General features: G+C 34.5%; 2 protein-coding genes across 2 annotated transcripts in view; both read right to left on the bottom strand.

The window, feature by feature from the left end:
* The window catches only part of LOC143226894 (muscle-specific protein 300 kDa-like), a 65,898-nt gene extending 58,572 nt beyond the window's left edge, over nucleotides 1-7,326 (bottom strand). Inside the window, exons 1-3 of the mRNA XM_076458428.1 lie at nucleotides 5,944-7,326; nucleotides 5,380-5,547; nucleotides 3,942-4,094 (exon numbers count right to left, since the gene is read on the bottom strand). Coding sequence (XP_076314543.1) covers nucleotides 3,942-4,094; nucleotides 5,380-5,547; nucleotides 5,944-6,489 — 867 coding nt within the window. The 5' untranslated portion in view covers nucleotides 6,490-7,326. The remainder of the gene's footprint in view (nucleotides 1-3,941; nucleotides 4,095-5,379; nucleotides 5,548-5,943) is intronic.
* A 92-nt stretch (nucleotides 7,327-7,418) lies between these two features.
* On the bottom strand, nucleotides 7,419-14,543 carry LOC143226893 (uncharacterized). The gene is made up of 2 exons (XM_076458426.1): nucleotides 12,043-14,543; nucleotides 7,419-11,734 (listed from the first exon to the last, which is right to left on the bottom strand). The coding sequence occupies exons 1-2, from the start codon at nucleotides 13,774-13,776 to the stop codon at nucleotides 7,559-7,561; spliced, it is 5,910 nt and encodes a 1,969-aa protein (XP_076314541.1). The 5' UTR covers nucleotides 13,777-14,543; the 3' UTR covers nucleotides 7,419-7,558.
* Nucleotides 14,544-20,985: the final 6,442 nt, after the last annotated feature.

The raw sequence follows: 20,985 nt of genomic DNA, 5'->3' as shown, positions 1-20,985 counted from the left end.
AAGAGCTCCCAAGTAGTTTGTCAACTAATACACATATCCTGTCTTCAGTTAAAGTAAGAACTCCGAAGTAGTTTGTCACATAATACACATATCCTGTCTTCAGTTGAAGTAAGAACTCCCAAGTAGTTTGTCAACTAATACACATATCCTGTCTTCAGTTGAAGTAAGAACTCCCAAGTAGTTTGTCACATAATACACATATCCTGTCTTCAGTTGAAGTAAGAACTCCAAAGTAGTTTGTCAACTAATACACATATCCTGTCTTCAGATGAAGTAAGAACTCCCAAGTACTTTGTCAACTAATACACATATTCTGTCTTTAGTTGAAGTAAGAACTCCCAAGTAGTTTGTCAACTAATACACATATCCTGTCTTCAGTTGAAGTAAGAACTCCCAAGTAGTTTGTCAACTAATACACATATCCCGTCTTCAGTTGAAGTAAGAACTCCCAAGTAGTTTGTCACATAATACACATATCCTGTCTTCAGTTGAAGTAAGAACTCCCAAGTACTTTGTCAACTAATACACATATCCTGTCTTCAGTTGAAGTAAGAACTCCCAAGTAGTTTGTCAACTAATACACATATCCTGTCTTCAGTTGAAGTAAGAACTCCCAAGTAGTTTGTCACATAATACACATATCCTGTCTTCAGTTGAAGTAAGAACTCCAAAGTAGTTTGTCAACTAATACACATATCCTGTCTTCAGATGAAGTAAGAACTCCCAAGTACTTTGTCAACTAATACACATATTCTGTCTTTAGTTGAAGTAAGAACTCCCAAGTACTTTGTCAACTAATACACATATCCTGTCTTCAGTTGAAGTAAGAACTCCCAAGTAGTTTGTCAACTAATACACATATCCTGTCTTCAGTTAAAGTAAGAGCTCCCAAGTAGTTTGTCAACTAATACACATATCCTGTCTTCAGTTAAAGTAAGAACTCCGAAGTAGTTTGTCACATAATACACATATCCTGTCTTCAGTTGAAGTAAGAACTCCCAAGTAGTTTGTCAACTAATACACATATCCTGTCTTCAGTTGAAGTAAGAACTCCCAAGTAGTTTGTCACATAATACACATATCCTGTCTTCAGTTGAAGTAAGAACTCCAAAGTAGTTTGTCAACTAATACACATATCCTGTCTTCAGATGAAGTAAGAACTCCCAAGTACTTTGTCAACTAATACACATATTCTGTCTTTAGTTGAAGTAAGAACTCCCAAGTAGTTTGTCAACTAATACACATATCCTGTCTTCAGTTGAAGTAAGAACTCCCAAGTAGTTTGTCAACTAATACACATATCCCGTCTTCAGTTGAAGTAAGAACTCCCAAGTAGTTTGTCACATAATACACATGTCCTGTCTTCAGTTGAAGTAAGAACTCCCAAGTACTTTGTCAACTAATACACATATCCTGTCTTCAGTTGAAGTAAGAACTCCCAAGTAGTTTGTCACATAATACACATATCCTGTCTTCAGTTGAAGTAAGAACTCCCAAGTAGTTTGTCAACTAATACACATATCCTGTCTTCAGCTGAAGTAAGAACTCCCAAGTAGTTTGTCAACTAATACACATATCCTGTCTTCAGTTGAAGTAAGAACTCCCAAGTAGTTTGTCAACTAATACACATATCCTGTCTTCAGTTGAAGTAAGAACTCCCAAGTAGTTTGTCAACTAATACACATATCCTGTCTTCAGTTGAAGTAAGAACTCCCAAGTAGTTTGTCAACTAATACACATATCCTGTCTTCAGTTGAAGTAAGAACTCCCAAGTAGTTTGTCAACTAATACACATATCCTGTCTTCAGTTGAAGTAAGAACTCCCAAGTAGTTTGTCAACTAATACACATATCCTGTCTTCAGTTGAAGTAAGAACTCCCAAGTACTTTGTCAACTAATACACATATCCTGTCTTCAGTTGAAGTAAGAACTCCCAAGTAGTTTGTCAAATAATACACATATCCTGTCTTCAGTTGAAGTAAGAACTCCCAAGTAGTTTGTCAACTAATACACATATCCTGTCTTCAGTTGAAGTAAGAACTCCCAAGTAGTTTGTCAACTAATACACATATCCTGTCTTCAGTTAAAGTAAGAGCTCCCAAGTAGTTTGTCAACTAATACACATATCCTGTCTTCAGTTAAAGTAAGAACTCCGAAGTAGTTTGTCACATAATACACATATCCTGTCTTCAGTTGAAGTAAGAACTCCCAAGTAGTTTGTCAACTAATACACATATCCTGTCTTCAGTTGAAGTAAGAACTCCCAAGTAGTTTGTCACATAATACACATATCCTGTCTTCAGTTGAAGTAAGAACTCCAAAGTAGTTTGTCAACTAATACACATATCCTGTCTTCAGATGAAGTAACAACTCTGAAGTACTTTGTCAACTAATACACATATTCTGTCTTTATTTGAAGTAAGAACTCCCAAGTAGTTTGTCAACTAATACACATATCCTGTCTTCAGTTAAAGTAAGAGCTCCCAAGTAGTTTGTCAACTAATACACATATCCTGTCTTCAGTTGAAGTAAGAACTCCCAAGTAGTTTGTCACATAATACACATATCCTGTCTTCAGTTGAAGTAAGAACTCCCAAGTAGTTTGTCAACTAATACACATATCCTGTCTTCAGTTAAAGTAAGAGCTCCCAAGTAGTTTGTCAACTAATACACATATCCTGTCTTCAGTTAAAGTAAGAACTCCGAAGTAGTTTGTCACATAATACACATATCCTGTCTTCAGTTGAAGTAAGAACTCCCAAGTAGTTTGTCAACTAATACACATATCCTGTCTTCAGTTGAAGTAAGAACTCCCAAGTAGTTTGTCACATAATACACATATCCTGTCTTCAGTTGAAGTAAGAACTCCAAAGTAGTTTGTCAACTAATACACATATCCTGTCTTCAGATGAAGTAAGAACTCCCAAGTACTTTGTCAACTAATACACATATTCTGTCTTTAGTTGAAGTAAGAACTCCCAAGTAGTTTGTCAACTAATACACATATCCTGTCTTCAGTTAAAGTAAGAACTCCCAAGTAGTTTGTCAACTAATACACATATACTGTCTTCAGTTGAAGTAAGAACTCCCAAGTAGTTTGTCAACTAATACACATATCCTGTCTTCAGTTGAAGTAAGAGCTCCCAAGTAGTTTGTCAACTAATACACATATCCTGTCTTCAGTTGAAGTAAGAGCTCCCAAGTAGTTTGTCAACTAATACACATATCCTGTCTTCAGTTGAAGTAAGAACTCCCAAGCAGTTTGTCAACTAATACACATATCCTGTCTTCAGTTGAAGTAAGAACTCCCAAGTAGTTTGTCAACTAATACACATATCCTGTCTTCAGTTGAAGTAAGAACTCCCAAGTAGTTTGTCAACTAATACACATATCCTGTCTTCAGTTGAAGTAAGAACTCCCAAGTAGTTTGTCAACTAATACACATATCCTGTCTTCAGTTGAAGTAAGAACTCCCAAGTACTTTCTCAACTAATACACATATCCTGTCTTCAGTTGAAGTAAGAACTCCCAAGTAGTTTGTCACATAATACACATATCCTGTCTTCAGTTAAAGTAAGAGCTCCCAAGTAGTTTGTCAACTAATACACATATCGTCTTCAGTTAAAGTAAGAACTCCCAAGTAGTTTGTCAACTAATACACATATCCTGTCTTCAGTTGAAGTAAGAACTCCCAAGTAGTTTGTCAACTAATACACATGTCCTGTCTTCAGTTGAAGTAAGAACTCCCAAGTAGTTTGTCAACTAATACACATGTCCTGTCTTCAGTTGAAGTAAGAACTCCCAAGTAGTTTGTCAACTAATACACATGTCCTGTCTTCAGTTGAAGTAAGAACTCCCAAGTTGTTTGTCAACTAATACACATATCCTGTCTTCAGTTGAAATAAGAACTCCCAAATAATAAACTATTCTAACATAAATACCTTCAATATTTCCTGTTGCTTCTGCAGAAAATCTGTTGATGACTGATGGCTTATATAAACAGCTAGAAAGGTTTGGATTTTCTTTATGAAGTTACTTATTTCCTCTATTTGCCATTTTATGGTGACTGACTTCTTTTCTGTAATTTCTTTCACCTGATCAAAATTGAATGAGAAATTAACTTTATAAAAATTAATTTACTAGTTGTTGTAAAGTGGTGAAAAAAAAGGAAAATAATATAGATCTTTTATGAGGTAAATTGGATTGCGTTTTTGTGAGTAATATGGAAATAACAAGGTATAAATATTAAGTTAATTTAACATATCGAAGCTAGAATTTTGAAGGTAATCAAACTTAAAATATATGCAAGAAGTATTTCTATTTTAATTACAATGTTTTGTTTTCTGACAAAGTTTTATTCTCTTCAATTTCCTCAAAATGACAATGATTTAAACTTTCCTCAAAATGACAATGATTTAAACTTTCCTCAAAATGACAGTGATTTAAACTTTCCTCAAAATGACAGTGATTTTAACTTTCTTCAAAATGACAGTGATTTAAACTTTCCTCAAAATGACAATGATTTAAACTTTCCTCAAAATGACAGTGATTTAAATTTTCCTCAAAATGACAGTGATTTAAATTTTCCTCAAAATGACAGTGATTTAAACTTTCCTCAAAATGACAGTGATTTAAACTTCTCTATCAAATCTTGAAACTGATTATTTTGAACAATTTATTATCTTAAACTGTATTTATTATTTTCCATGTTAGCAGAATACTCATTATTGTACAAACATAAAAGTTACAGCATTTGGTTTTGCAGAGAGACTTAGCAGTTGCAAGTAAACAACATATCTTTACTCTGAATCATTAAGTTCCATGAATCTTAACTTACTAAACCAGTTACACATCTTTACAGTTTAATTAATCCTAGTCACAGAGTTTTAGCCTATGAAACAACTACACAGCTTTTCAACCCTATAAATTCTAGTCATAGAACTGAAACCTGTTCCAAGCCACAGAATTTCAAACCACTGAATCCTATTGGTGGAATTAAGACATGATCCTAACTATAAAGTTTTAATACAATGAATCAAACCAACAAAACATTTAACACTTTGTACTTAGACTAGTAACAAAAGAGGCTCTACTTTCACAAACAAATCTTTAACAAAAATCTTTCATTAAAAATAATCTGATTTTTTGTTTACAAAATACTTGTAATCTTTACTCAAAGTCTTCCACAATTTGTGAAGAAACATATGCCATATCAAAAGTTACAGTACAGACACTTAACATATCAAAATGTGTAGATGAACTATTATATAACATACCAATCCCAAAGTGACAGGTTTAATAATACTTTACCAAAAATCATTTATATCACAATTTTTAATACCATAGTGTAAATATATTTCATTAGTGTATCCAACATACCTTCAGGTCATTCTCCTTACACAAAATATCTGTTGTCAAGTTACCAAGCTCATGTTGCAACATTTCAATTTCATTAGTCAACTGAAATCCTTTCCTTGAACTCAATGTCAGAACATTAGCTTCAGAGTGTAGCACGGCTTTTAGTTCTTCTGTTTCATCCTTTAACTCCTAAATACAAACAGCAAAGTGGTTTCAACAATATGAAGTGGTAGACAACTTGTAATCTACATCTAAAACAATGTAAAACAGCATTCTTTAGTTCCAAACAACAAACAGTCAAGTAGTTTCAGGTCAATGTCAACTTCAACCAGTTCACATATTATTTCAGTGTATTAATGTAGTGTCATATCTCTACATATGTTAATCACAACACTAGAAGCAACATTGTATTTTGTAAATGCTAATATAGCAGCACATCTATACAAATGTTAACTACAGCACTATAAGCAATACAATATTCTGTACTTGCTATTTTGTTTGTGGAAACCTATGTTTTTACCATTCTATATACATATTTCAAAATATATATCAAATATATTTCCAGGACAGAACATAAGAAAATACCTTTAAAGTATCCACGTTAAGGACTTCATGTGGTTCTTTCAATTGTCTCCTTACTTGTAGCATTCTTTCTTCAACAGTTTTAATCACACCTGATGAAGGTGGTATAATATTATTAGAGTCAACTCCAAGCAAAACATTTTGATCTAATTGTTCCTCAGGCTCTGTAGTAACATCATCCACCAATATAGTTTCTTTTACTGTTTCAGCTGTAGAAACTGTTACTACATCCTCATGAGACACAGTTTCATGTGAAACATGTTGATCTTCTTGTTCCTTAGGCTCTGTAGTAACATCATCTACCAGTATGGTTTCTTTCCTTGTTTCAACTGAAGCATTGGTTACAACATCCTTGTCAGACACAGTTTCATGTGGAACATCTTGATCTAGTTGTTCCTTAGGCTCTGTAGTAACATCATCTACTAACATGGTTTCTTTCTTTGTTTTAGCTGTAGAAACTGTTACTACATCCTCATGAGACACAGCTTCATGTGGAACATCTTGATCTAGTTGTTCCTTAGGCTCTGTAGTAACATCATCTACCAACATGGTTTCTCTCCTTGTTTCAACTGAAGCATTGGTTACAACATCCTTGTCAAACACAGTTTCATGTGGAACATGTTGATCTAGTTGTTCCTTATGCTCTGTAGTAACATCATCTACCCATCTGGTTTCTTTCCCTGTCTCAATTGAAGGAACTGTTACTACATCCTTGTCAGACACAGTTTCATGTGGAGCATGTTGATCTAGTTGTTCCTTATGCTCTGTAGTAACATCATCTACCAGTATGGTTTCTTTCCTTGTTTCAACTGAAGCATTGGTTACAACATCCTTGTCAGACACAGTTTCATGTGGAACATGTTGATCTAGTTGTTCCTTATGCTCTGTAGTAACATCATCTACCCATCTGTTTTCTTTCCCTGTCTCAATTGAAAAACTGTTACAACATCCTTGTCAGACACAGTTTCATGTGGAACATGTTGATATGCTTGTTCCTTAGGTTCTGTAGAAACATCATCTACCCATCTGGTTTCTTTCCTTGTTTCAACAAAAGAAACTGTTACTAGAGCCTTGTCAGACACAGTTTCATGTGGAACATGTTGATCTAGTTGTTCCTTAGGCTCTGTAGTAACATCATCTACCAATCTAGTTTCTTTCTTTGTTTCAGTTGAAGAAACTGTAACTACATCCTCATGAAACACAGCTTCACGTGGAACATCTTGATCTAGTTGTTCCTTAGGTTCTGTAGTAACATCATCTACCAATCTAGTTTCTTTCTCTGTTTCAGTTGAAGAAACTGTAACTACATCCTTGTCAGACACAGTTTCATGTTGAACATCTTGATATAATTGTTCCTCAGGCTCTGTACTAACATCATCTACCAATCTAGTTTCTTTCTCTGTTTCAGTTGAAGAAACTGTAACTACATCCTTGTCAAACACAGTTTCATGTGGAACATGTTGATCTAGTTGTTCCTTATGCTCTGTAGTAACATCATCTACCCATCTGTTTTCTTTCCCTGTCTCAATTGAAGAAACTGTTACAACATCCTTGTCAGACACAGTTTCATGTGGAACATGTTGATATGCTTGTTCCTTAGGTTCTGTAGAAACATCATCTACCCATCTGGTTTCTTTCCTTGTTTCAACAAAGAAACTGTTACTAGAGCCTTGTCAGACACAGTTTCATGTGGAACATGTTGATCTAGTTGTTCCTTAGGCTCTGTAGTAACATCATCTACCAATCTAGTTTCTTTCTTTGTTTCAGTTGAAGAAACTGTAACTACATCCTCATGAAACACAGCTTCATGTGGAACATCTTGATCTAGTTGTTCCTTAGGTTCTGTAGTAACATCATCTACCAATCTAGTTTCTTTCTCTGTTTCAGTTGAAGAAACTGTAACTACATCCTTGTCAGACACAGTTTCATGTTGAACATCTTGATATAATTGTTCCTCAGGCTCTGTACTAACATCATCTACCAATCTAGTTTCTTTCTCTGTTTCAGTTGAAGAAACTGTAACTACATCCTTGTCAGACATAGTTTCATGTTGAACATCTTGATATAATTGTTCCTCAGGCTCTGTACTAAAATCATCTACCAATCTAGTTTCTTTCTCTGTTTCAGTTGAAGAAACTGTAACTACATCCTTGTCAGACATAGTTTCATGTTGAACATCTTGATATAATTGTTCCTCAGGCTCTGTACTAACATCATCTACGAATCTAGTTTCTTTCTCTGTTTCAGTTGAAGAAAGTGTTACTACATCCTTGTCAGACATAGTTTCATGTGGAACATCTTGATATAATTGTTCCTCAGGCTCTGTACTAACATCATCTACCAATCTAGTTTCTTTCTCTGTTTCAGTTGAAGAAAGTGTTACTACATCCTTGTCAGACATAGTTTCATGTGGAACATCTTGATATAATTGTTCCTCAGGCTCTGTAGTAACATCATCTACCAATCTAGTTTCTTTCTCTGTTTCAGTTGAAGAAACTGTTACTACATCCTTGTCAGACATAGTTTCATGTTGAACATCTTGATATAATTGTTCCTTAGGTTCTGTAGTAACATCATCTACCAATCTAGTTTCTTTCTCTGTTTCAGTTGAAGAAACTGTAACTACATCTTTGTCAGACACAGTTTCGTGTGGAACATCTTGATATAATTGTTCCTCAGGCTCTGTAGTAACATCATCTACCAATCTAGTTTCTTTCTCTGTTTCAATTGAAGAAACTGTTACTACATCCTTGTCAGACACGGTTTCATGTGGAACATCTTGATATAATTGTTCCTCAGGCTCTGTACTAACATCATCTACCAATCTAATTTCTTTTTCTGTTTCAGTTGAAGAAACTGTAACTACATCCTTGTCAGACATAGTTTCATGTTGAACATCTTGATATAATTGTTCCTTAGGTTCTGTAGTAACATCATCTACCAATCTAATTTCTTTGTCTATTTCAGTTGAATAAACTGTTACTACATCCTTGTCAGACATAGTTTCATGTGGAACATCTTGATCTAATTGTTCCTTAGGTTCTGTAGTAACATCATCTACCAATATAATTTCTTTGTCTGTTTCAATTAAATAAACTGTTACTACATCCTCATGAGACAGAGTTTCTTGTGGAACATCTTCATCTAATTGTTCATCAGGCTCAGTAGTAACATCATCTAGCAGTTTGGTTTCTTTCTCTGTATCAACTGAAGAAATCTCCACTACATCCTTGTCAGATACTGATTTTTTCTGTGTTTCAAATAAAGAAACTGTCTCAACATTCTTGTCACATAAAATTTCAGATGGTACATCTTGTTCTAGCTGTTTCTCAGTATCAAAAATGATATCTTCACTAAGGTCTGTTTGCTTCTGTCTGTGTGTAGATGAAACTTTCATGGTATTTCTACCACATTTTACAAAAGCAGTTTCTGATAAATCGTTTTCCAGATCTTCTTTAGATTCACATACCAGTGGAACAGCTTCACACACATAAAGTAGATGTTCTTTATTTGGCATGGCATGAACTTGGGTTTGAACAGGTTCTGTGTTGATGTCTTCTTTGACATTTTGACCTGATTCTTGGATGTCTGGCTGTACAGCATTACTCCCACCCTCTGATGTATCATCTCCATCAACCTGGTTAATGTCTCTTTCTTGTTCAGCTACTGTAATTCTGTCATTACTATCTTCTGCTTTATTATCACATCCTATGCTGTACTCTAAATATTCACTAGGTTTTAATGATTCCAATAAAGATTCTGCTTTGATAGGTTCCAGTTCTGTTATTTCATTTAGGTCTTGAACCTTCCTCACATTTTTTACTTCCTGATCAAATACTGTTTCTGAAGATTTAAAGGGCAGAGGAACATTTCTATCTGAATTTTGGTCAGGATAACTAGTTTCCAGTTTCAGTGGATTTTCTGTATCTTGGGAAAAGTCTTTCAGTTTCTGAACACTTTTCTTCTCCAGGAGAGTTTTAGAAGTATCAGTTGTTTCTTCTTTAATTATTATAGCACGTTTTGAGAAATTGAGATCATCATAATTTACTGTTAGTGATGTTACAGGCTTTGTAATTGATTCTACATTAATCTGAATGTCACTTACATTCTCAGGGAAAAGTTGTTTCTCTTTTGCTACTGACAGTTCAATGACCTCTTCCTTACTTGTCACATGGACAGCAGAATGTAGATTACTTTCTTTGCTCTCCAGCTCACTATTTGTTTCTTCTCTCCCTTGGACCATTTCTACATGTGCATTTTTTAAAATCTCAGTTTCAGTGTTTTCTACTGGCTTCTTCCATTGCTGTGTTGCTTCCTTCCTGGTTGTGTCCTCAAAGATTGGGCTGGTGTCTGATTTAACTCCTACCATGTCATCACCAGTAGAATTATCTTTCTTCTGGGGTTCTGCTAAATACAGATTGAGATCTACTTCCTTTACACCTTGAGTGGCATGCTCATGAACTTTCTCAATAATTTCAACTTTTTTCGGAAATTCAAGATCTTCAGGAGTAGTTGTGGAATCAGCACTGGAATAGTCAACTGATTCTTCAACCTCAGTGAACATAGAAGTTTTAAATCCTTCAGTTTTTTGAACATTGTTTTCAAATTCAGTTTTAATTGTTTGTAACTCTTTATATGAACTAGACTGTCCTATTTGTAAAAGCATATTACCTTCTTCAGTTTTCACTTCTTTTTCAAGAGAAGTTTGCATTGGAATCTCCAATAGATTCTCTGTTCTTGGGGATACAATACAAGTAGCTTCTTCTGGACCTTTCACAACAGCTGAACAAATTTCCACTGTGTTTTTGAAAGGATCTTCAACAAATGAAATACACTCTTTTGGTAGCAAAACTTGAAAGGATGTGTGGGTGGTTGTTTCAGAGCAAAGAGCCCAATTAAGCTCTTGAGGGATTTGGTAACGCTTGTTGGAAAACTCATCCTCGTCAGAACCCTCTGGCTCTGGTAGATAGGTATTGTCCTCAGTTTCTGAAGAATTTGGTCCCTGAACATCATCTTCATACAACTTATTTTCTTCAGTGTCTTCTATGTTTTTACATGATAGCTCATCACTGACATCTTCCGTCATTTCTTTGATTCTAACCCATCTTTCAGAATTAGATGGTGTCTGGTGATCTTCAGGTTTTTCATCACGACAGCTAACAATAGATGTTGGATCATAACTTTGAGTTCTTTTAGAAGCTAAAGTATGCATAGTAACTTGCACCTGAGCTGTAGACAATGTTGATCTAGAACCTGCCACATGAGGCTCTTTGTCATCGTTACCTTGGCTTGATAATACATGATGGGATTGCTGTTGATAGCAAGCAGAAAAACTGGTAGCCATAGCTTTAACTTGTTGGTTTGTTGAGGACTGAGACTGGAGGTAACTACTGGAAGGACAAAACACATCAGAACCACTAGTTTCGTAACTAGTTGAAACCTGTTGAAAATTACTAGCTAACATCTGAGAGGAACTTTCATCTTCTTCACTTGATAGCAAAATTCCACATGTTCCCTTTCTCTCAATGTTAGTGTGATTTATTTCGCTATCTTCAATGCCTCTCACAAAACTAGATGGCTGTATGTCAGGATATTCTTCTTCAAATTCTTTTGTTGTTTTTCCATCTGAAATAATCTTGGTTTTCTTTACAACTGAAACAACTGTTGAACTGTTTATTATATTTTGTGATTTAATAACTACAGAAGAACCTTGTTTCAAAATCACAGCATCATTATCATCCTGAAGAGGAGTTTCTTCACTGCTCTGGGAGTTGTCCAGAACATCTTCAGCAACCTGTGAAGTAAAATGTGATGTTTTATAATTAAGCATTTTCAAGTATTCCTTAGATCACTAAAAACTAGAGTCATGCAATCAATAAGAAAATACTAAAAACTAAAATGGAACAGTTAAAATTAGATAAAAAGTACACTGTGGATTAGTGGATAAAGTTATAAACATACAGATCAAACAAACAAGCAACTTTCTGTTGATCAGTCACAACAAACACAACAAACTAATAACCAAGCAGTTAGTGATGGTTAGTTGTTAGAATAAGATTTTGATTGTGGGCATGTTTACAAGGCAGGCTGAATGTTCCACACCTTTGTTATTGTTTCCACCTTATGCTGTCCATGAGATACTTCGTCCTCCACTTGAAGATGTTCTTTATCTACATATAATTCATGATCACTTACACAAGCTTCTAACTGATCTTCTAAATACTCTTTAGGTGGTTCTTTTTTAACCTCAAATTGTTGTTCAAGTGATTCCTTTCTATTCTGAAATTTTTTACTTGATTTGTTCTCACTTTTAAGGTGATCTTTATGTGGTTCTTCAACCTCAGTCTGTCTTGTACACGATTCTTCTTTATCTCCAAACTGTTCTTTGTATCTTCTTTCAATGTGACCTTCAAATCTTTCTAACTCGACCTCAGACCATTCTTTTTGGTCTTTCAACCACTCCCTACATAGTTTATTTTCATGTGCAAGATATTCTTTACAAGGTTCACTTCTAGCCTCAATCTGCCTTTTACTTGGTTTGTCCTTAACATCAATGTATTTATGTGGTTCTATCTCAAACTCAAATTGCTTTTCACATGGTTCTTTTGTATCTCCAAGTTGTTCTTCATTCAGTTCTCTGTCAAATTTAGATTGTTTTTTTGTAAGTGGTTCGTTTTTGTACAATTTGCTCTTTTCTTCAAGACATGTCCCTATTTTAGTACTGTCCAACTGTCCTAGTTTATCTCCAATGAGAAATATGATGTCATTTTGCTCAACATCAGGGTCACATACAGACTGTGTACTGAAAATGTTGTTGTTATTTACACTGGTTTCATATGTGCATGTTTCTTTCTTTGGTTGAAAAATTAATGGGATATGATTTATTTCATCATATGTAATTGATGTAACAAAATCATCGGTTTCAAACAAACACTTTTCTGATGAGCTGTGATCTTTGAATATTGTACTGTTGTATTGTGAAACTGGTGTGAGATAAGAAGGCTTAATTTCTGTTGGGTGTATATAAGAGTTTTCAGATAACTCAGATTCATCAGGACTAGTTTGTAGAGTTAAACAACCTATTTTATTTGATTCCTTGTCAAGCTTACGTTGTATTCTCAAGACAGCTGAAACATCTGGTTTTGTAGAATCTTTATGACCACTTTTAAATTTCTCTGGCATTTCCTCATTGCACTTCTTTGAGAAAGGAAGAGTATCTACCAGGCCCCCAAGGTTTTTAATGACAGATTCTGATCCAGGCCAAGGACTGGTCATAAAACTTAATGTTGATTGTGTCTGAGGTTCACTTTTAAAACTCGGCAATAAACTGAGTTGAGACTCAAACAAACCACTAGGTGCCAATCTCATCTGAGGTTCAGACAAGTCACTAGGTGCCAATCTCATCTGAGGCTCAGACGAATCACTAGGTGCCAATCTCATCTGAGGCTCAGACGAATCACTAGGTGCCAATCTCATCTGAGGTTCAGACGAATCACTAGGTGCCAATCTCATCTGAGGTTCAGACGAATCACTAGGTGCCAATCTCATCTGAGGTTCAGACGAATCACTAGGTGCCAATCTCATCTGAGGTTCAGACGAATCACGAGGTGCCAATCTCATCTGAGGTTCAGATGAATCACTAGGTATCAATATCATCTGAGGTTCAGACAAGTCATTAGGTGCTAATCTCATCTGAGGTTCAGACAAGTCACTAGGTGCCAATCTCACCTGAGGTTCAGACAAGTCACTAGGTGCCAATCTCATCTGAGGTTCAGACAAACCACTAGGTGCCAATCCCATCTGAGGTTCAGACAAACCACTAGGTGCCAATCCCATCTGAGGCTCAGACAAACCACTAGATGCCAATCTTAACTGAAGTTCAGACAAACAACTGGGTTCCAGTCTTAACTGAGGCTCAGACAAACCACTAGGTTCCAGTCTTAACTGAGGCTCAGACAAACCACTAGGTTCCAGTCCAAGCAAAACTGGCTGGTTGTAAACTTCATATTCTGGAAGTTCAGGAAAGGCTTCAGGGATGCAAGACTTTTCTCAATACTATACATCCCAGAGTCAGAAGTTCCTGATGGTGACAATGTTAAGATTCCCAAGAAGGAAAATCAAGACAGTTTTTAGTCACATCAATAAATATTTCTCCTAAAGTCTCATTTTCCCTTGCTAAACCATTACCTTCAGCTCCTATTGCAACATGCTGACTTACTTTCTGAATTATAGGAATGTTTTCTGCAGGTAGTATTTTCTTTTCTTTATTTTATTTTTTGAATCTACTCCTTCAAAAGTTGAATGTTCCCTTTGTATTCTTCATCATGTTTTCCGAATTCTTGGCCATATGCAAAATCATCTTGTTTAGAATTACCTTCAAAATTATAGCCATATTTTTTCACATCTGCAAATATTTCCATTATATCTTTTGTATGATTTTCTTTTGAGTTACGTTTCTCCAAAGTTGATTTTTGTGCCTCTGATGTCTGAAGACTCTTATTCCCTGAAGACCCATCCTCACTCCTCTTTCCATTTACTTCGCTAGCAAAATGTTCAGCATTTTCTAACAGTTCATTTCCTGTACCTTTTTCTTTTATATCTTTGTAACTTTCAAAGTTTTCCCTATTATCTATCGCACTTGATCTGGACCTATTATCTGTTGTACTTGATCCAGACCTATTATCTATTGCACTTGATCTGGACCTATTATCTATTCCACTTGATCCAGACCTATTTTCTATTCTACTTGATCCAGATACTTCAATTTGATTTGGATATTTTATGCACTTCTTCTTTGTCTTTTGACTTTGACAACTTATTTTTTCTGGATTCTTCTCATCTGTTACACTACATTCAGTTTCTAGAGGATAAATATTTTTAGTATTATCTTTGGTGTAACCTGAAATCTTATGAAGCTCATACTCTGAAGTATCTGGGGAGATGCTAAATGTTAAAAGTTTAAGGCCCCTGTCCAGTTGCTCAGTTCCAGGACTGGACAGAGGCCTAAACAAGTTTTTTTGATCGGTCGTGAGATCGGTGTTTTGTTCTAAAAAAGACTGACTACCCTGGTCAACATCAGCCTCAACCTCTTCTTCAACCTCTTCCCACCAATCTTTATCATCTAATTTAGGCCTAGTCCGATTGTCAGAAGCCATCCCTAAAAAAGGCTGGTGATGGTGTTCTGATGGTGCATCTGCTCCTGGACTTTGAACTGTTTCAACTTGTCTTCTTGGGTGTGGGCTTCTACTCTGTCTTTGAGATTGGGGAAGTGGGCCTTGTTTGGGAGATGATGGTGTGGGACTTCTGCTACGAACATCAGGTGGGGGGTGACTGCAGTGATGGCAGAGGACTGCCCATTCTAGCAACTTCTGCATATGTTAGTCTTTTGTGATCTGAAGTAGAGTGACTTCTTTCTGTTGTTGTTGAAACAACAATTCTTGTCTGAACTTGATTTCGTGAAGTTTCACTCATTAGATGAGGTTCCCCACCCAAAGCTAAAGTGTGTGTTGAAGTAGATGATGATTCCTTTGATTCAGAATATTCTTGTACTTGAAATGGAACTCCTGATGATAAACTTTCAGATGGAACTTCAAAATCTGAAGGTAAAAATGGTTTTTGCTTTACATCCAATTCTGTAAATCGAGGCGAACCATCCTGTGCAAATCTAGACTTTAATTTTTTGAGAGAGGTCCTCTTCAGGAAGATGAACAGTTGGCTGAGTATCAACTTCCATCTCTCTGGAAGAAGATCGAGAGTATGTCTTGTCAGATTCTGAAGTAGGTGTAGTTAAAGGACTCTCACACTGTGTCACATGAGGGACTTCAGTTGAATATTCTTTGTGTGAAAATCTGCTCACTTCTTGTTTCTCTACAGTTTGGATTCCTCCTTCTGGTGAATGAGTTACTTCCTTTTGATAAAATTTAACAGTTTCAGAAGCAGATGGAGAAGGTGGAGAGGCAGACTTCTTTAATAATATATCAGCATATGTTGGTTTACCAAGGAACCCACTAGCCCATGCAACATTAACTTGACCTGTTTGAGGTTCTGGAGAAGTATCTTCTGATTTCACACTAGATAACTCTGTTTCCACAGATGAGGAACTGGAAGATGGTGGTCTTACATGTTTCCCTCTTTCTTCTGCAGTACCCTTTCCTTTCTGCTTACCTCTTTTACCACTCCCCTTCTTTTGGCTTTCTTTTCCAGATTCAGGCTTTCGAAACTCCTCTGCTTTTCTTTTTGAAACTTCTTCGGGTTGACTGGTGACTACTTTCTTGATAGAGGTAGACTTTTCTAGATGTGAACAGGAGATGGTTTTTGTAGCACCAGGGTAGAGATTTTCTTGCTTTTCCCCTGACAAGACCATCGAATGATCTTTTTTGGCTACAGAAGGTGAATCAGTAACCTCAGAATGATGTGCTGTTTCTTCTGAACCAGAGTCATCAGGTGGAGAACCATCTGTGTAAGACTTATCTGCCCTAATTTCAGAGCCCTCACAAATTTGTTTGGGTAATACTTCAGTTACAACTATATCTGAGATTGTTCCCAGTGTAGGAGATTCTCCTACTACTTCTCTAACACAAATGCTTTCTCTTCACTTGTTTCTGATTGAACATCAAGGCCAGTAAAGCAAGGGTATTTAGTTGCTGTGACAAGAAGTTCAGGTTTTACAGAAGCTTCTGGAGTTCTACGTTGATTTAGTTTCTTAATACGATCTTCCAAACAAGAAATTTGTTGATGATACTGTTTTATCTGTTCTCGTTGTGCCTGTTGTAAAAGTTTTTTATGATATAATCTGTTTACACATAGTACCATAGAAAACTATTATTCAGGTTTTGGAATTTCTTTCAAGAATTAAAACTGTTCATTTTTAGTTTATGTTTGGAAACATTTTCAAAAAGAATGAAAAAGTAATAAAGAATATAGAGTTTAAAACAGAAGATAATGTTTATATTAATTTCTATGTTCTTTAATAAAGGAGTTTATCAAAAGAAAAATTAAACAGGTATATTTAAAGTTTGTAAAATTCCAACAGATAATTAGGTTTAAAATATACATAAGACACTACTAATACTAAACAACATTTTTTAACCCTAAACTACAAAATTCCTGATTCTAAAGTAAATCACTAATCTGATACATGTTTGCTATTGAAATGGACAATTTTCTTATGCCAATTAGTTTGATTAACAGAAATTACAGATTTAAAAAAACAGTAATATGTTTAACTTTTCCTGACCAACAAGCAAATTCCTCAGTAATAAAAAAAAGCTACCAAAGCATGTCAATTCTTTGAAAAATCATTCAACATTTTAACATTAAACTTTTGATACATCTGGTGAGCAGAGTACAGATAGCCCATTGTGTAGGATTGTGCTTAACTTCAAACAAACAAGACTCAGGAAATACATATAATTTGATTTAATTTTTTGTCATTTTTTTATGGTGTGAAATTTCCAAAGTTATACTGTGAGACAGTTCTGAAATAAACATTAAAAATCCTTCCTTGCTTATTAAAATTTCAATTTTTTATAGTTATCAAAAAATTTTATTTTATATATTCAATCAATTTTAATTTTAGTGATTCAATAAGATTTCAAACTATACTTTGACACATTAGTTACTATTTGTGACAACTGTAAAACAAAAACATATACTGACAAAGATTTAGCAGGACGTAACCATTCAAAAGAATTACACGTCAGATTAGGTAACAATAGCCTGGGTTTAAATAAATATCTATCTAATTAATATATTTTCTTTTCAGTTATTTATAATGTATTTTATTTTTATACACTACTGACTAAACCTAAGTAGGCTTACCTGATGTTTTGTCATAAAGAATAATTCTCGTAGTTTTAAGAAATGTATAACATAAAAACTTTTCAATATCAAAAATAATGATCAAAGAAACTAGAAAAACTTGTGTATATTGTTCAAATTTATCAGAAACAGGTCACACATATTTACTGTAGAAAAATCCACAGCCTACAAATATAGATAAACCCAAACAATTATATCAGTGAAAACATTGACAATCAGCAGGAGGACAGAGCTTGAGAAATGAAGAATAATTTGTGGTACATCAGGTAAAACTCAACATTTATTTTTGAAATGACGTGTATAATGTTGATGTTTCACAAGCATGATATTCTACACAATATGTGGATATGAAATAATAAAAATATAGATTTATCGTATGTTTCAGAAGATCATAGCATGGCTGATATGTTCAACAATTACTTTTCACAATGGACAGTATAAGTAGCTCAGAGCTATGACTCTGAGTGAAACCAAGAGTTCAACATATTTAACTGTTTCAGTCCATGAAATAATTTAAACTGACAAGTTAACTTTTTCTGTCATTGGAGACTGGTACTTTGTTTGCTTTATGATAATGTGTAAACTATTAGCTATTTTTTATTACACAAATAGGATATTTACACAGATGTATTAACGAAATAAAACAATGTTTAATAGCAAACAATAAATATTAACCTTAAAAATAGGTTATTATTATTATGTTTCTTCTTTGTTCCACATGGTTTAAGATTAATAGACAAGCTTCATGTAGCATGTGGTTTATTTTATAATACATTATTTATTTACTGCATGAAACAAGTAAACTCTTAAAACCCATCTTAAAAAATATACTGACGTTTCTATGGTATAAGTACTTGAATATACACAAACATAACAGTGGAGTTACTGTTATTACTGTACTGGCTAGATTTGAAGGCAGTATCAAAACTAATGAGATCTTCATTTAAAGAGACAAAATATCTTAATAAATGTGGAGCACAACAAAGTTGTCTCTTTAACTTGGCTTGTTAATTTTCTTATAATATAATTTATTATACAAAATTCACAAAATAATCACACTAGATTCTTCCCAATAAATTAATTCCTTATCATCAAAAATCTCCAATGCTACTTAAAGTTAACTTCTCCTACTGAATGCTGGAGAGGTGTTCTGTGAATGATTTGACAATAACCTTTTTTTATAACTGGTTATGTCTGATTTTCCTCAAATTCTAAGCTTTTTTTTTTTTACCTTCTACTTTTAAGAACTGAACATTTATGGTTTGTTTACTTTAATATAAACCCCATCTTTTAAATCTTTTTTGTTGGGCAGACTTTCTTTAGCAAGATGCTATGATGAACTGAGAGGAATACACTAGCAGTCATATAAACATAGGTTTTGTTTTTATGGGTCCATAAGATGTAAGTTTATATGTGTTTATGTATACAGTTTTAAAGTTAAATAATAAAGTTAGTATTCAGTAACTTGTAGCATTAAATTTCTTAAACAGTAATAACTACATTGTCCAATTGTCAAAGGCATGACACATGAAGCTTTATTGTGACAATACCTAAAGGTATTACATGATTATTTTAAAACATTAAATAAAAGTCAAAAGTTTGATATTATTACCTTTCAAACAGAAACATGTAAGGTAAACGAAATCACGTGATATAACTTTCTAAACAATAATAATATGAATAATATCTCGAATGTTGTAAGATAACATGGTTTACCTCCTTATTGTAATCTAACAATAAAGGTTATAAGTTAATTAACTGTTTTGTACAGGAAACTTAGCTTCAAATACTTACATTTTGAAAAGCTGCTTGTTTTTTCCGTTCTTGTGTTGAGAAGGTTGGGCTACCTGCCAACTTCAGCTGATGTTCACTTTGTGACACCAGATGGCGCAGATGTTGTATTTCCTGTTGGAACTGTTCTTCTTGAGAAAGGCAAGCAGACAGTGTTTTACACTGATCTTCTACAATACTGCGTAACTTGTCAAGATCAGTTTGTAGTTGGTCTCCTCTTAAAGCCATTTGGTTTTGAGTGGACGACCTGGCTCTAAAGTGGACCAGAAGTTTCTCGACAGCCATCTTAACCTTAGTTTTTTGGATAGTTATGTCAGCAAGGAGTTTCTAAAGTGTGATAAGGGACTCATGTAATTTTTTCATCTTGATACAACAATAACACAAAGTGCATGCATTGTGAATAACAAATATACTATATGAAACTTGTCAACATATGGACATATCCAAGTATTTCTTTTCAATTTTATTTTATCACATAGCTGTCTCTTCAGCTCTAAGATTTTGTTTTACATCCTGTGGTTGTTTTTCAAGTCAAACAAAATCTATAACAGGTAAATTATTCTCCATTCAATTATTGGAACAACAGTTATGTTGTGATTAAAGTTTTGTATTTTGCTTAGAAAGTTCTAATACCCATTTCAAGAATTGTTAATTATTTCGGAAAACAAACAAACAATAAAATAAACACAGATTCATTTCTCTCAGGAAAATTTGTATTTTCATACGGATTTATTAACATCACCCACTCAGAACTCATACGGATTTATTAACATCACCCAGTCAGAACTCATATGGATTTATTAACATCACCCAGTCAGAACTCATATGGATCTATTAACATCACCCAGTCAGAACTCATACGGATTTATTAACATCACCCAGTCAGAACTCATACGGATTTATTAACATCACCCAGTCAGAACTCATATGGATCTATTAACATCACCCAGTCAGAACTCATATGGATTTATTAACATCACCCACTCAGAACTCATACGGATTTATTAACATCACCCAGTCAGAACTCATATGCTTTTATTAACATCACCCAGTCAAAACTCATACGGATTTATTAACATCACCCAGTCAGAACTCATATGGATCTATTAACATCACCCAGTCAAAACTCATACGGATTTATTAACATCACCCAGTCAGAACTCATATGGATTTATTAACATCACCCAGTCAAAACTCATATGGATTTATTAACATCACCCAGTCAGAACTCATATGGATTTATTAACATCACCCAGTCAGAACTCATATGGATTTATTAACATCACCCAGTCAGAACTCATACGGATTTATTAACATCACCCAGTCAAAACTCATACGGATTTATTAACATCACCCAGTCAGAACTCATATGGATTTATTAACATCACCCAGTCAGAACTCATACGGATTTATTAACATCACCCAGTCAGAACT

This window comes from Tachypleus tridentatus, chromosome 9, assembly GCF_004210375.1.
Source record: "Tachypleus tridentatus isolate NWPU-2018 chromosome 9, ASM421037v1, whole genome shotgun sequence".
NCBI classification, from domain to species: Eukaryota; Metazoa; Arthropoda; class Merostomata; order Xiphosura; family Limulidae; genus Tachypleus; species Tachypleus tridentatus.
The sequence above is the reverse complement of the archived record's forward strand: the minus strand, read 5'-3'. Positions and strand labels throughout refer to the sequence as shown.

Excerpts from the sequence above, each read along its gene's own strand:
- LOC143226893 (XM_076458426.1), bottom strand. The coding sequence starts at position 13,776 with ATGGGATTGGCACCTAGTGGTTTGTCTGAACCTCAGATGGGATTGGCA. Across the intron at positions 11,735-12,042 it reads AGGTGGAAACAATAACAAAG|GTTGCTGAAGATGTTCTGGA; the intron begins GTGTGGAACATT and ends TTTACTTCACAG.